The sequence below is a fragment of the Heteronotia binoei genome, chromosome 11, assembly GCF_032191835.1.
Source record: "Heteronotia binoei isolate CCM8104 ecotype False Entrance Well chromosome 11, APGP_CSIRO_Hbin_v1, whole genome shotgun sequence".
Classification (NCBI taxonomy): domain Eukaryota; kingdom Metazoa; phylum Chordata; class Lepidosauria; order Squamata; family Gekkonidae; genus Heteronotia; species Heteronotia binoei.
In genome coordinates this window covers 63,089,667-63,103,530 of record NC_083233.1, presented here as the reverse complement: position 1 = coordinate 63,103,530, position 13,864 = coordinate 63,089,667, and the positions used below count along the sequence as shown (strand labels likewise).

The 13,864-nt window shown below is 44.1% G+C and overlaps 1 protein-coding gene across 1 annotated transcript in view; it reads left to right on the top strand.

The window, feature by feature from the left end:
* The window catches only part of PPIL2 (peptidylprolyl isomerase like 2), a 122,830-nt gene that overhangs the window by 82,736 nt on the left and 26,230 nt on the right, over positions 1-13,864 (top strand). Inside the window, exon 14 of the mRNA XM_060249625.1 lies at positions 1,713-1,746. Within this exon, the coding sequence (XP_060105608.1) occupies positions 1,713-1,746 (34 nt within the window). The remainder of the gene's footprint in view (positions 1-1,712; positions 1,747-13,864) is intronic.

The window sequence follows — 13,864 nt, the reverse complement described above, 5'->3', positions numbered from 1 at the left end:
AATTCTACTTTGTGAGCTACTGGCATTAAGGTTGTGAGCTACTGCTGATTTATGCTCTGGGGCCATTTTTCCTGAGCTAAGATAAAAATGTGTGAGCCAGAGGCTAAAAAACCTGTGAGCTAGCTCACACTAACTCAGCTTAGAGGGAACACTGGCCTGGATTGCTCCAGGAATTTCAGTTACTCTTCAGGTTACAAAGATCCGTTTCCCTGGAAGAAATGGTAGCTTCAGTGGGTGATCTCTGTGACATCGCATCTCTGCTGTGCTCACTTCTCTAAGCCCCACCCTCCCCAGACACCATCACCAAATTGCCAGGAATTTCTCAAGCTGAAGCGGGCAACTCTACTAGAATCATAGAGTTGGAAGGGACCTCTAGGGTCATCTAGTCCAACCCCCTGCACGATGCAGGAAACTCACAAACACCTCCCCCTACATTCATAGGATCTTCATTGCTGTCAGATGGCCATCCAGCCTCTGTTTAAAAGCCTCCAAAGAAGGAGAGCCCACCACCTCCCGAGGAAGCCTGTTCCACTGAGGAACCGCTCTAACGGTCGGGAAGTTCTTCCTAATGTTGAGCCGGAAACTCTTCTGATTTAATTTCAACCCACTGGTTCTGGTCCTACCTTCCGGGGCCACGGAAAACAATTCCACCCCATCCTCTATATGACAGCCTTTCAAGTACTTGAAGATGGTGATCATATCACCTCTTAGCCGCCTCCTCTCCAGGCTAAACATACCTAGCTCCTTCAACCTTTCCACATAGGACTTGGTCTCCAGACTCTTCACCATCTTCGTCGCCCTCTTCTGGACCCGTTCCAGCTTGTCTATATCCTGCAGCTAGTGCAGAATGCAGCAGCCAGACTGCTATTGGGCCTACCCCGGTGGGAACATGTGCAGGCTAGGCTGCGGAAGCTGCATTGGCTGCCAATTGTTTACCGAGTTCGTTACAAGGTGCTGGTTATTACCTTTAAAGCCCTATATGGCTGAGGACTTGTTTACCTTAAGGACCGCCTCTCTCCATATGTTCCCCAGAGAGCACTATGATCCAGCTCACAAAATCTCCTGGAAGTACCTGGGCCAAAGGAGGCCAAACTAAAAATAACTAGAGAACAGGCCTTCTCTATAAAAGCACCCCAATGGTGGAACCAGCTGCCGGAAGAGGTGCGGGCCCTACGGGACCTTAGCCAATTCCGTAGGGCGTGTAAAACCGCCCTCTTCCGGCTAGCCTTTCAAGATGGAGCTTGAAATAAGCATCACGCCATCACTAATATTAATAACTGAGATAGCAGCGAGTAGAGATTATTTTAGACTGTTTTTAGATTGTTTTAGATTATGTAAAAATTTAATGGCAAATTGTAAATTTTATTGAATTGTATAACTGTTTTATTGTTCAATATGGCTTTTGCCATACCTGTAAGCCGCCCTGAGCCTGCCTCGGTGGGGAGGGCGGGGTATAAATAAAATTTTTTTATTATTATTATTAAAATGTGGTGCCCAAAACTGAACACAATACTCCAGGTGAGGTCTTGCAAGAGCAGAGTAAAGCGATATCATATCACGTGATCTGGACACTATACTTCTGTTGATGCAGCCCAAAATTGCACTTGCCTTTTTTGCTCTAGTAGAAGGTACAATTATTCTAAAAAACTTTTTTTTTCATATTCTTATACCCCACTGCAGTCTTAAGTGCTTCTTATATTTTGCTTCCACAGATCCAAGGAGGGGATCCGACTGGAACAGGAACTGGTGAGCAAACTAGTATTGTTACTATTCTGTGTATTGATGTAGCTGCTGAACAGATTTCAAATCACATTGTATAAAACTATGACACGGCCTCGTTTGAAATACTGTGTACATTTCTGGTCACCGTATCTCAAAATGGACATTGCAGAGCTGGAAGCAGTACAGAGGAGCACAACCAAGATGCTGACGGGGGTGGAGCACCTTCCCTTTGAGGAAAGGCTGAAGAGTCTGGGAGTTTTCAGTTTAGAAAAGAGATGACTGAAGGGGGGGTGGGACATGCTCGAAGTTTGTAAAAGAGATTTCCCCCCCCCCTTTCCTAAAATACTAGAACTTGAGGGCATCCAGTGAAACTTATTGGCAGTAGGTTCAGGACAGACAAAAGGAAATGCTGCTTTACACAAATAGTGATTAGAATGTGGGATTCACTGCCATGGAAGGTAGTGATGGCCGCGGGAATAAACATCTTTAAAAGGGGATGAGATAGATTCATGGAGCTTAAATCTGTCAATGGCTACTAGCCACAGTGACAGAGGGGAACCTCCACATTCAGAGGCACTAAGCCTCTGAATCCCAGAGCCAGGAGGTAACATCAGGAAAGGCCTTGGCCTCTATACCCCATTGTTGGCCATTCAAGGGAACTGGTTGGCCAATGTATGAAACAGAATGCTAGACTAGATGAAATATTGGTCTGATCCAGCCGAGCTGTACTTATTTTCTTATGTTACTTTGTTAACCCTGTTTTTCCGATAGGTCATAAGCTTACACCTTAAGCTTAAACGTCAATAATTAACTGTGAAATACTTAGCATTACCCTAGGGAACCCTCCCCAGCTCACGCTAATAATGAAGATGACCCATTTAGATGCCCTGACAGAAACAGTTCTAAGCTGTTTACTCTGCAGTCCTAAATGGAGTTACACCCTTCTAATCCATTAAAGTTCATGGGTTTCCGAAAAGTGTAACTCTGTTTAAGATAAGGCTTGCTTCATGGAAACAGATGTCTTTGTCTGGAGTCCACTGCATATCATTTCCACTGCGTGACTCCAGGTTCTCATGGAACTTTCTCTCTACAGAAGAGAAATAAGTTGATTTGACCTTCATTCTCTTCACTCGCATCCACTCTGCATCTTATTCTAGCATGGTCTTGTTCTTTAAATCTTCCAATCTAGGGTAACCCATGCAGCAGGATTGGGTACCATTGATGAAAGTTATTTTGATACCTCCCCACCTCCCACTCGTTAAACCTTTGTTGTCCTCTCTGATAATGTAGACTCACCCTTTTAATTCGCCTTCTGCATAGTTTCACAACAACGGAACTTTTGCCAACAAGGGACTGTGGCTCAGTGGTTAGAGCATCTCTATTCCCCCACAGAAAGTTTTCCGGTTTAATCCTCAGAGTCGTTACCAGTCAGAGTAGACAATACAAGAATTAATGGTCTGGCTTGCTATGAGTTTGGATACCTTTCTGTGGCTGCCATCCTTGTACTTGTACTTCACTGCCACTTCCAAAACTCCTCCTAGACAAGCATGTTTTGAGAAGTATTGTCTTTTTGAGAAAAAAAACACCATGGCCTTAAGGAAGATGCTCATTAGATTCAGAATGAAAAAGATGTTGCAGAGTTGCTCCTGGCCAAATATTGCCAACACCATCCAAATGTGGTTTTTTTTATTAAATCCCCAGTCTCTCCTGAAAGTGCAGAATCAAAGTTGTTGTGTTTTGCTTTCAGTTCTCGCTCCTTCCTTGCCTCTTGTGTCTGGCAGTCTTGACAGGTGGTTCAGAAAGGAAGGTGGACAGTTCAGACAGCTGGCCCCACCAAATTAAGGAGAAATTCCTGTGGGTATTTCTTGCTCTCTTTTTGGAACCCAACTGTGATCCTTCAGCTTCTTGCCATAAATGAGCTCTGTAGACATCTGTGCTGGACAGAGAAAGAGAGAAAGATGAGGAGCTTGAAATATCTGCCTGCCATTAAACCAACAAGATGTTTGGCATGCTTTCAAACCTTATTCAGTTCTTTTGTGGGTGACAGCAAGCCTAGAGAGTTAAGCTAGAAGGCTGCAGATCAAGTTTCATTTGATTAGTTCAAACCAGCAGATGAAACTCGCATTTTTTCTGTCCCAATCCATGTGCTCTCTCTTTTTTTTAATTATTCTTAAAAGTTCTTAATAGTTATATTCTCTGGCTGGGAAAGGTTGTTTTCTGTCTGAAATCTGCAAAAAGCTTCTGCTGGTCAGATAATACTGAACTTGAAGGATCAGTTAGAACTCACACACCAAAAAATGGAAACCCCCTTTGAATTATAATTTCTACTCTTGGTTTGGAAGCTAGCTATGGTTTGCAATAACCATCATTTGCTGAGCTCATACATTGCGGCAAACTGTGGTTACCTTAAGCCAGAAAATAATGGAGGGAATTGGAGCCATGAGGGTGGTAAGGAACACGTGAGCCTGAGGCACAACACTGGTAACCAAACCGTGACATCTCCTTAAGGGGGATTTCCATTTTCCCAATACAGTTGTTCATTTATAAAAGCTAACTATGTGTATTTGACATGCTGAGGTGGTATTTCATCTGATCTTTCTTGCCTGTGACAGTTGAAACGTTTGCACTATGCTCCCATGACCACAGAGTTCCGATTTCAAACTGTCTGACAGAATGAAGACCGTTTAGTCATAAGTATGTCTGTGGTTTTCCTTTCAAAATACTAGCTTCTTCAACTTCCTTTAGGAAGCTTGCATTGACTTAAGAGAGATGAAACCTTCACAGCTCCAAGAGAGAGGGAAAACATTACAACAGGATCTTTTAAATACACACACACACTTTATACCGCACAATGCAATTAACAGTTAACATTTGTGGAAAGCACTTCTGCCAGACATCACGTCACCATCTGGAATCTGACAAGGTTTATCTTGTTGACCAGGCCTTAGAAGCCTGTTTTCCCAGCCCAAATAATGTGATGGGTAGAGGACTTTGCCAGCAAAGAAGTTTTTGCCAGACCCAGTTCAGTGGTTTTCCTATACCGTCAGTTTAACTTTTTATCCCTGTAATATATGTACATTGGCATGAAATGCAAATGGGAAAAAAATGAAAGCCATATAAAGTCAGTGAGTCTGGGAGGAGAGTTTCCTTCACTAGGCCAGTATATTGTATGGAGGGCGACTTGAGTGTTTCCGTCTTGTTTCCTTCCTTCACTTTAATTGGGTCTGAATGTGCTGCCAGCTGTGTGGCCCTCTGAGATTTTCATAGAGCTTGTAGCAACCCTTGTGAAGCTGTCACTTCACACTCAAGTGATTCTGACGCAGCCAGTAGCTCTTCTGAAAGCTGCCGTAATTCAGAGTGATTCCAGGCATTTTTTGTGCATCTTTTGGAGTTGTGCAGCTAAATCACTGAAGTCAGGGAAGCAGACTGATGAGCAGGGTGAGAGGCAAGGTACAAGAATGGGAGTTCACAAGCAGGGTTTTTTAAAGGGCTGTGAATAAGGAACGGAAATCGGTTTTCTCTGGAGTAGTAAACCTGCTCATTATCTACCAGTGATGATGGCAGAATGCACTTCTGGACAAAATCCTGCCTACACTGAGGGAGCTGGGGTCACAGAGAAAGAGTTTTAGGCCATCTTCTTCCTTGACGCTCTACTTTTATATGTGCAGGGAAACCGTTTTTGTAAAGGAGCGTTCAATCGTGTGAGCCATCTTCTGCAGTCTGATGTGGTAGAGTCTTGTCACTGATACAGCACTTCAGTGAGAACTAGGCCCCTTCACTTAATGCTGTGATCTGCCTTGATTGGAGTCTAAGTTGATTTTTTTTTTTAAATTCTGTGATCGTTATCAATATTGTTGTACAAATCTGAAGGAATGTCTTTGGCCAGAGACATGCAGCCGAAGTCCAGGTGAGGAGAAAGGAAAAAAGTTTATTGCAATAAACGGAGAGCAGAGCTAAGGCAAAGCCTGCATACCAAGCTGCTGTACCCCCTTTCAGGGTGGGCAGTACTTTACATAGCCTCGATGACATGTTTGCATATACCAGGAGTGGCCAAACTGTGGCTTAGGAGCTGCATGTGGTGGCTCTTTCGCCCATATTGTGTGGCTCTCAGCCCCTACTGCCTCATTGGCCAGCTTGGAAAAGACATTTCTCGCTTCAAATCGCTTCGCCAAGCCAGCCAGCTGCTTGGAGAATGCATTTTAAAAGTTAAAGTTGCTTTCTTTCCACTTCTCTCTCCTCCCTCCCTCCCTCAGACATCTGATGTTCATGTCATGTGGCTCTTACATTAAGCAGGTTTGGCCACCCCTGGCATATACACATACTAATTGGTTGCAACATCCAGCATAATTTCATCGTGAGAGCCAGCTGCTGATATAATTTGCCAGGTCAGCATCAGTTCATTGGCCAGAATTTATGTCACAGAAAGAAATTCCATTTTGTATGTGTCTTGACCAGATCAGTTTGGGCTCTAAGAACATCCTACTTCTGTTGTTACTTAGAAACACAGTAGAGATTCAGTAAGACATAGTGCAAGTTATGTTTCTGTTACAGATAAGACTGGAATGTTGGTGACTCTCCTGTCCTTCCTTCCTTCCTTCCTTCCTTCCTTCCTTCCTTCCTTCCTTCCTTCCTTCCTTCCTTCCTTCCTTCCTTCCCTCCTTCCTTCCTTCCTTCCCTCCTTCCTTCCCTCCCTCCTTCCCTCCCTCCTTCCTTCCTTCCTTCCTTCCTTCCTTCCTTCCTTCCTTCCTTCCTTCCTGTCTCTCTCTCCCGCCCTCCCATAAGGCTTTACTTCTTCCGTCAGGCCTAGCTGTGTGTTAACTCTTAAGGATGTAATGCTTCTTGTTTGTGATTGTTTATGGATTTGAGGGATTTTTATAACTATATATGTCATTTCACTTGCACAGGATGAAATAGAGTAAATCCTTACGTGTCCAGGTACACTGTTATAGTGCAGTTCTATGCAGCATTATTCCAGTCTAAGCCCATTGCTTTCCGTCAGCTTAGACTGGAGTAATGCTGCATATTTAATTGTCTGGAATGCTTTGGAGTCCCTGGCTTAACAGGCAGGAAGAAAAATATATTTACATGTCTCTGTATCTAAGAGGTGCATCTGTTGAGGCTAGCCAGTAGAATAGATAAAGTAGGTAGGACAAAGGCCGTTGGTTTTAGTTAGACATGTTGGCTTCTGTCTTCCTTCCATCAGTTAAACATTGAGCACAATGTTTTGCATGCAGAAGGTCCCAGGCTCAGTTGCTGGCCTGTCCAAATAAAAGGCTTGGAAAATCTTTTCTTTGCCATGGGAAAGCTGTTGCTGGTCAGGATAGTTCATTGCTGAGTTAGAAGAACCAGTGATCTGTTTACAGCAGCTTTCGTTTGTTTGATTACAAACCTGTAAGCTGCTTTTCTTTTCAGGCCCTGCTTAGAATATCTTCTCAAATGCATGCAGCATTGGCTCCACCAGGAGTAGGGGCTTTTCAGTGGTTGCCCCAATAAAAGACCCATCTTTCCTCAGTGCTTTCCCTTTTTGGAGACTGGTAAAGACTTCTTTCTTCCACTGGGCAAATCTGAGCCTGGAACTGAATCTCTTAAAGCTTGATCGTTTGCTTCCAATTTATGAGCGATGATCATTTGGCTGCCGTCTGCATTACTGCTTGAGTTCTTCGTTGGATTTTAACCCTCAAACTGTTCTGAGCACCTTTAGGCTGACAAGCAGCATAGAAATAATTCAAAAAAATAAATTGTGCCAGGGTCAGGACTGTATCACTCGGCTTCTCAGACGTAGCTACCAGGGGCTGAGGCAGACAGGAAATAAAAGGAAATGGCTAAGAAGTGTGAGTGTCAGAGGATGTCTGCTGTGAGAATGAGAACCATTAATGGGGAAATGGGGATTTGAAGTGGAAGGTGAGAAATAGCGCTTTGCTCATTTGCTTTCTCAGTTGCAGTCCTTTCCCCTTTCTACATCTGTCATCAAGACAATACTGATTCAATTTTATTGGTATGTAGAAGAAAGAAAAGGAAGATTCTGCAACTGAATGAACAATTATTGGAGGAGCCATATCTGCATTTCTCACAGGTGTTCAGTGGCCACCTTTGAAGTTACTCCTAAAAACTAGGGCCACCAGTCTGGGTACCTGCCCCTTAAGCAGCATCAGACGCTCCAATTACCAAAACTAGAACACAGTTTAAAGTTTGAGTCCAGTGGCACCATTATAAAAGCACAACTAGCATTAGCACTTTTATCAACTTAATTAAGTGATTTTAAACTTATCAGAATTTTTAATGTTTAATGTTAATGTAACCTTGTCTTTTGTATAAGGGAAACTGAATGATGTTGTTAGCCGCCCTGAGCCTGCTCCGGCGGGGAGGGCGGGATATAAATAAAATTACCTACCTACCTACCTTAAGACCAACAAAGTTTAATTCTGGGTATAAGCTTTCGTGTGCATCCACGCTTCTTCAGGTATGGTATTTACCCGAAGAAGTGTGTGTGTGTGTGTGTGTGTTTGTGTGCACACAAAAGCCTATACTCAGAATTAAACTTTGTTGGTCTTAAAGGTGCCACTGGACTCAAACTTTGTTCTGTTGCTTCAGACCAACAAAGGGTAGCTGTGTCCAATAGATCAACTTGATTTGAGTCCAGTAGTACTTTAGAGACCAGTGAGATTTTGGGAAGTGGTTTTTGAGCTTTTGGGAGTCAAAGCTGCTTCCATCAGATACAAGTAGCAATGGAGACCCCTGACTCCATAAATCACAGCTTTGGATGTTTCAAGGCATCTCTTCATTTGTAGAACCTGCCATGGGCTTGTCCCATACATGCCTACTGACCCCAGCTTTGAAGTGTTACTAATGTGGAACCTACCTGGTTTTCATCCTGGGAAGGTTTTGATCTCCTCCAGTCTCCTCTTACTCCAACTGCGCCAAAAAAATCCAGCAATGAAAAGTGAGGGAGGGTTATATTTCAAACAATCTCATTGAGCCAGCTTGGTGTAGTGGTTAAGTGTGCTGACTCTTATTTGGGAGAACAAGGTTTGATTCCCCACTTCTCCACTTGCAGCTGCTGGAATGCCCTTGGGTCAGCCATGGCGCTAGCAAGAGTTGTCCTTGAAAAGGCAGCTTCTGGGAGAGCTCTCTCAACCCCACCTACCTCACAGGGTGTCTGTTGTGGGTGGGGGGGAAGGTAAAGGAGATTGTGACTGCTCTGAGATTCAGAGTATAGGGTGGGATATAAATCCAATATCATCTTCTTCTTCATTCCATGGAAAGATCCGCATTTTGATTCTAAATATTGTGGGTAAGTCAGTGAAGGGAAAAGCAGAAGCTCTGTGGCTGTAAAAATTTTTTTTCAAAAAATGGCTAGTATTTTTAACTGCCTGTTGAGGTTTTTCATCTGACGTCTCTGCGATTTGCACAGAGGACCAGTGTTCTTTTGGTGGGGTAGGTATATGCTTCTCAGTCTATCCCCTGGTTGGCTTGAGGGCAGTTTGGGCCCTGCAACGGAACTATGCTAAATCCTTTTCACACACATTGGTTGCAGTTGTTGGTGGAAAGTGCTATCAAGTTGCAGCCCACTTACGGTGGCCCTGTAGGGTTTCTAAGGCAAGTGACGGTCAGAGGTGGTTTGCCATTGCCTGTCTGTGGCTGAGATTACACATACTAAATAATCCACTTTTAATCCAGTTTCAGTCCACTTTCCAACAGGATTTTACTTGTGTAACAGGCAAAATCCACTTGGAATGCGCATTGAATATAGATTGAAAGTGCATTATTTAATGTGTGCGATCCCAGCCTCTGTGTCATGAGTCTGGACTTCCTTGGTTGCCTCCCATCCAAATGCTAACTTAGCTTCCAAGACTGATCGGGCTAGCCTGAGCCAACCAGGTCAGGGTCATGGATTGTTAGGGAGTGGCTAAGTCATAGAGCCGCCGCTTTTCTTGCCAAAGGCCCCAGTATCCAACCCCGGCATGTCCATTTAAAAGATCTCAAGTAACAGAACTTGGAAAGACTCTCTGCTTGAGATTTTAGAGGGGTTTGGCCTCCGTGGCAGATTTCTTCAAAATTAGATTTGCATCCTGCCCTTCCCGCAAATTGGCCTCACACCCGTGATGTAGCCAGCCCTCCAAGAACTTACAGTAGGCCCTGTACTAAGAGGTCATGCAGGCTTGGCTACATCAGGAATGTGTGGCCTAATATACAAAGGAGTTCCTGCTACAAAAAAGCCCTGCCCGTGGCCCTTTCTTACATGTCCAGAGTATTGCCAGTTAGCACTTTGGAGGAGGATTAACAGGTCTGACTCAAGAAATATCTAGGAATTTGGGAGGTGGAGCCAGGAGACTTTGGGGGTGGAGCCAGGAGCAAGGTTGTGACAAGCACAGTTGAACTCCAAAGGGAGTTCTGGCAATCATGTTTAAAGGGACTGCACACCTTTTAAATAACTTCCCTCCATTTGGAAATAATGAACGATGGGGCACTTTTTTTGGGGGGGGGGCTCATAAAACTGGACCTCCTGGTCCAATCTTTTTGAAACTTGGGTGTTTTGAGGACAGGCACTAGATGCTAAGCTGAAGATTTGGTGCCTCTACCTTAAAAAACAGCCCCCCCCCCCAAGCTCCAGATACTCATAGGTCAATTCTCCATTATACCCTATCGGAATTAGTCACCATAGGGTATAATTGAGTGCCCAGCAGACATTTCCCCCCGCCCTGCTTTCTGATAATCCTGGCCCTCTATACTGGGGGATCCCCTGCCCTCACCTGGGGATTGGCAACTCTACCATGGGGTCAGGAAGGAATTTCATCCTGGCCAAATTGGAGGGTTTTTGCCTTCCTTTGGGCATAGAGCTGGGGAAAGGGGGGTAGTTGTGAATTCCCTGTGTTGTCCAGGGGGTTGGACTAGATGACCCTTGAGGTAGCTTCCACCTCTGTTTCTGTTAATACATAAAACAAAAAAAGTAGCTTTCTCAAAGCACAGAGAATTTGGAATGTGGTGGATGTTTGTGAAAATATGGAAGCTAATGATGGAGGATATTAAGAAGAGGTTGAAATTATTTTAAGTTCGCCCTGCTCTGAAATAAGTGTGTTTAGTTACTCTATTTTGTGTTTAGTTTCTCCCCCCAGTCTGTATACTAAATTCCACTTAACTATAGCTATTTAGCAGAGAATCTTTAGGTGCATGTTGCTTAGAAGCTACAATCAGAATTTCCCTTCTCTTAATCTAATTCAGCATTTCAGTCCTGAGGTGTAAGTCTGATTTATATTGCCGCCAAGTCTGGAAATAGCCCTTTATCTGACAAGTCAGATGGTGGCTGGAATTCCTTGCGGTAATCAGCTGTAAGCATTCGTTATAGCACACGCTCCCTGTTTTCTCCGAGAGAAACAGATAAAAAGCTCCCATTCCATTAACGGATTTGCAGAGCACTATCTCTGTACTATTTTAAATGGTCTTTACTGTCATTCCACCAAATGATTGATTTACGGGGAGAAGAGGAGACTGGGACCCCCTCCCCTTTGTGACAGTTGCCTTAGCTACCGTTCATAGAAAGCTGGGAGTTTTGTACAGTCAAGTCCCATAATTCAAGCTAACCCTCTGATGCTAAAACCTCCCCCCAAAAAAGAATTCTGGGAGCGGACATTTTGAAAACCACTGTATAGGGCCCCCAAGAAGAGGTAGTGGGAGACAAAATGTTGGGGACCCAAAGAGTCATGTGATTTGTTTGTGTATGATGAGAGAGTCAGGTGGTGTCAAGTGGGGGTGGGGCAGAGAAAAGCCTTGGGGGCTGAGATAGCAGCCTTGCCAGTACTGTGGAGCAGTGAGAGCAGAAGTCCCTAACCATGTCACCCACAGACACCCTCAGCACAAGGTACTTCACTGTGTGACTGAAAGTAAGCTGTGGCAGCCATTTTGTGCCTGGTTTCACCTCCTATAGCAGCCATTTTGTGGCTATGGCCACCACACTGTGTCAGAATACAAAAGGCACCTACAGTCTCAAAAAGGTTGGGGACTCCTAAGTTAGAGTGTTGGACTAGGGCTGGGATGACCTGAGTTTGAATCCACACTGAGAGGCAAGCTACACATTAGGATTCCTAACAAGACCAGACCTTGACTGGCTTCCCCACGCAGCAGCTGTATGGAAAAGACCACAGGGAGGCAATTCAGCTTGGGACCATACTGTGAAGAAGAAGACAGGCTCTTACCTTCCCACCTGGAGACTGGCAACCCTAAAAGAAGCAGTAGTGAGGGTTGATACTTAATTCTCTCCTGCCAGCAGTTTTTCCTCTCCAAATCTGACATCTCCTGTTTTCTCCCTCCTCACAAGATGTTCCTACCGAGTGTTTGCAAACATAAAATGTGGCAGAAACACTGTTGCGGATGAGGGAGAGCTTGGGGGCCCAGTTTGGAGCACCAAAATGAAGAGTGGGAAAAGGGTGAAGCACCCTGTCTGTTGCCACTTCTCCACTCAAAACCATCCCCCCCCCCAAGTTGCCTTTCATTTAACAAAACAGGAAAATTAATGCAAACTAATTTAGTTGTGGTTTTGATGTGTGAATGTATAATTATATTCTGTAATTAGAGACCACACTTTAGAATTGTTTGCTGAGTATTTATTAAAATTATTTACATGGTGTTTGTGTTTTCATTTAACAAAGCGGCAGTTGGGACTTCAGTATACACATTTATATCTAATATATAGATAGATTGGGCCTTCCTACTCCAAAATGACAAGGAAGAGCCAGCCCACACCTTCTATGAACCAGTGTCCTCTCACTTCATTTACCCAGTTTTGGGATGCACTCACTCTTTCCCCCCTCAATCAAAAAAAAGTGAAGAATTTTTTGTATAATGGCAGTTCATTTAAGAATTGCAACCCATGTGAATGATGTATTCCCACCCACTCTATTGTTCAGATTATTACAGGCTTTGTTATTTTTAACATGCTTTTGAGGCCCCTCTTTCTGTCAAAATCTTTTTTTAATGTGGCAAACATTTAGCTCTCAAGAAAGAGCAAGCCTTTTTCTGTGACAGCAGAGACAAGTTGCTATGGTTTGAAAATTAGTCTGAAGACCAGTTGCCACTTCTTCATACTTCTGAAGCAGCAGGGGCCCAAAATGTTCTTTTCTATGCCACACTTACATCGAGGAGCATTAACTAGGGCTTTTTTTTTGTAGAAAAAGCCCAGCAGGAACTCGTTTGAATATTAGGCCGCGCCCCCTGACATCACCATTGTTTCACACTGTTTTTTTAAAGGCCAGCAGGAACTCATTTGCATATTGGGCCACACACCCCTGCCACCAGGCCAGCCAGAACTGACATCACCATTGTTTCACACACTGGGGGTTTTTTGGTAGAAAAAGGCCAGCAGGAACTCATTTGCATATTGGGCCACACACCCCTGCCACCAGGCCAGCTTGTGCGTTCCTACTCAAAAAAAGCCCTGCTGTTAACTTATACATTGGGGACCTGTGAGGAATTGAACTGCAGGAGAAAAAGGGATAAATGACTGGGAAATCCACACCATCTCCAGCCACCCTTCCAGGACCAGGAAACTATACTTTCTTAGAGCATAACTAGGCATTATGATGTTCCCTCCCCTCAGCCATTTTGCCTCAGAAACAATCCTGCTTTAAAAATGTCACAGGACCCTATGTGGACCAAAGCATAGTCAAGGTGGGCTCCTGTCTCTCTCTCCCCCCCCCCCCCCACTTCAGCTTTTTTATGAACTCAAATCCTTGGAGTATTTGGGCTCTTGGGAAATAGTAGAGCCCACTGCACTACTATTCCAAGCAGAATCAGGCCTCCAAGACATTTTTAAAGCAAGGTAAAATGGCTGCGGTATCCTCTGCATTGCCTGCATGGATGCCATTCTTTCTAGTTATGCCCTTAAAGACTAAAGGAGGCCAGTTTGCTCATTGCACTCTGTTCCCCCCTCGTTCAGTTGCTTACAACATTTTGATGGCAATGAACATGCACAGTCTCATCAGGCTATTTTTGTTGTGTACAGAGTGTGTGTGTTTTTGGGGGGTGGATGAGGGGGAATTAAACTATTTCAAATCCCTTAACTATGTTAAAATTACCCTAGTCTTGTCTACAAGCAGTTCTTTTTCAGGTTTACTGTTTCTGGCTTGGGAAACTTCTGGAGAATTGGGGT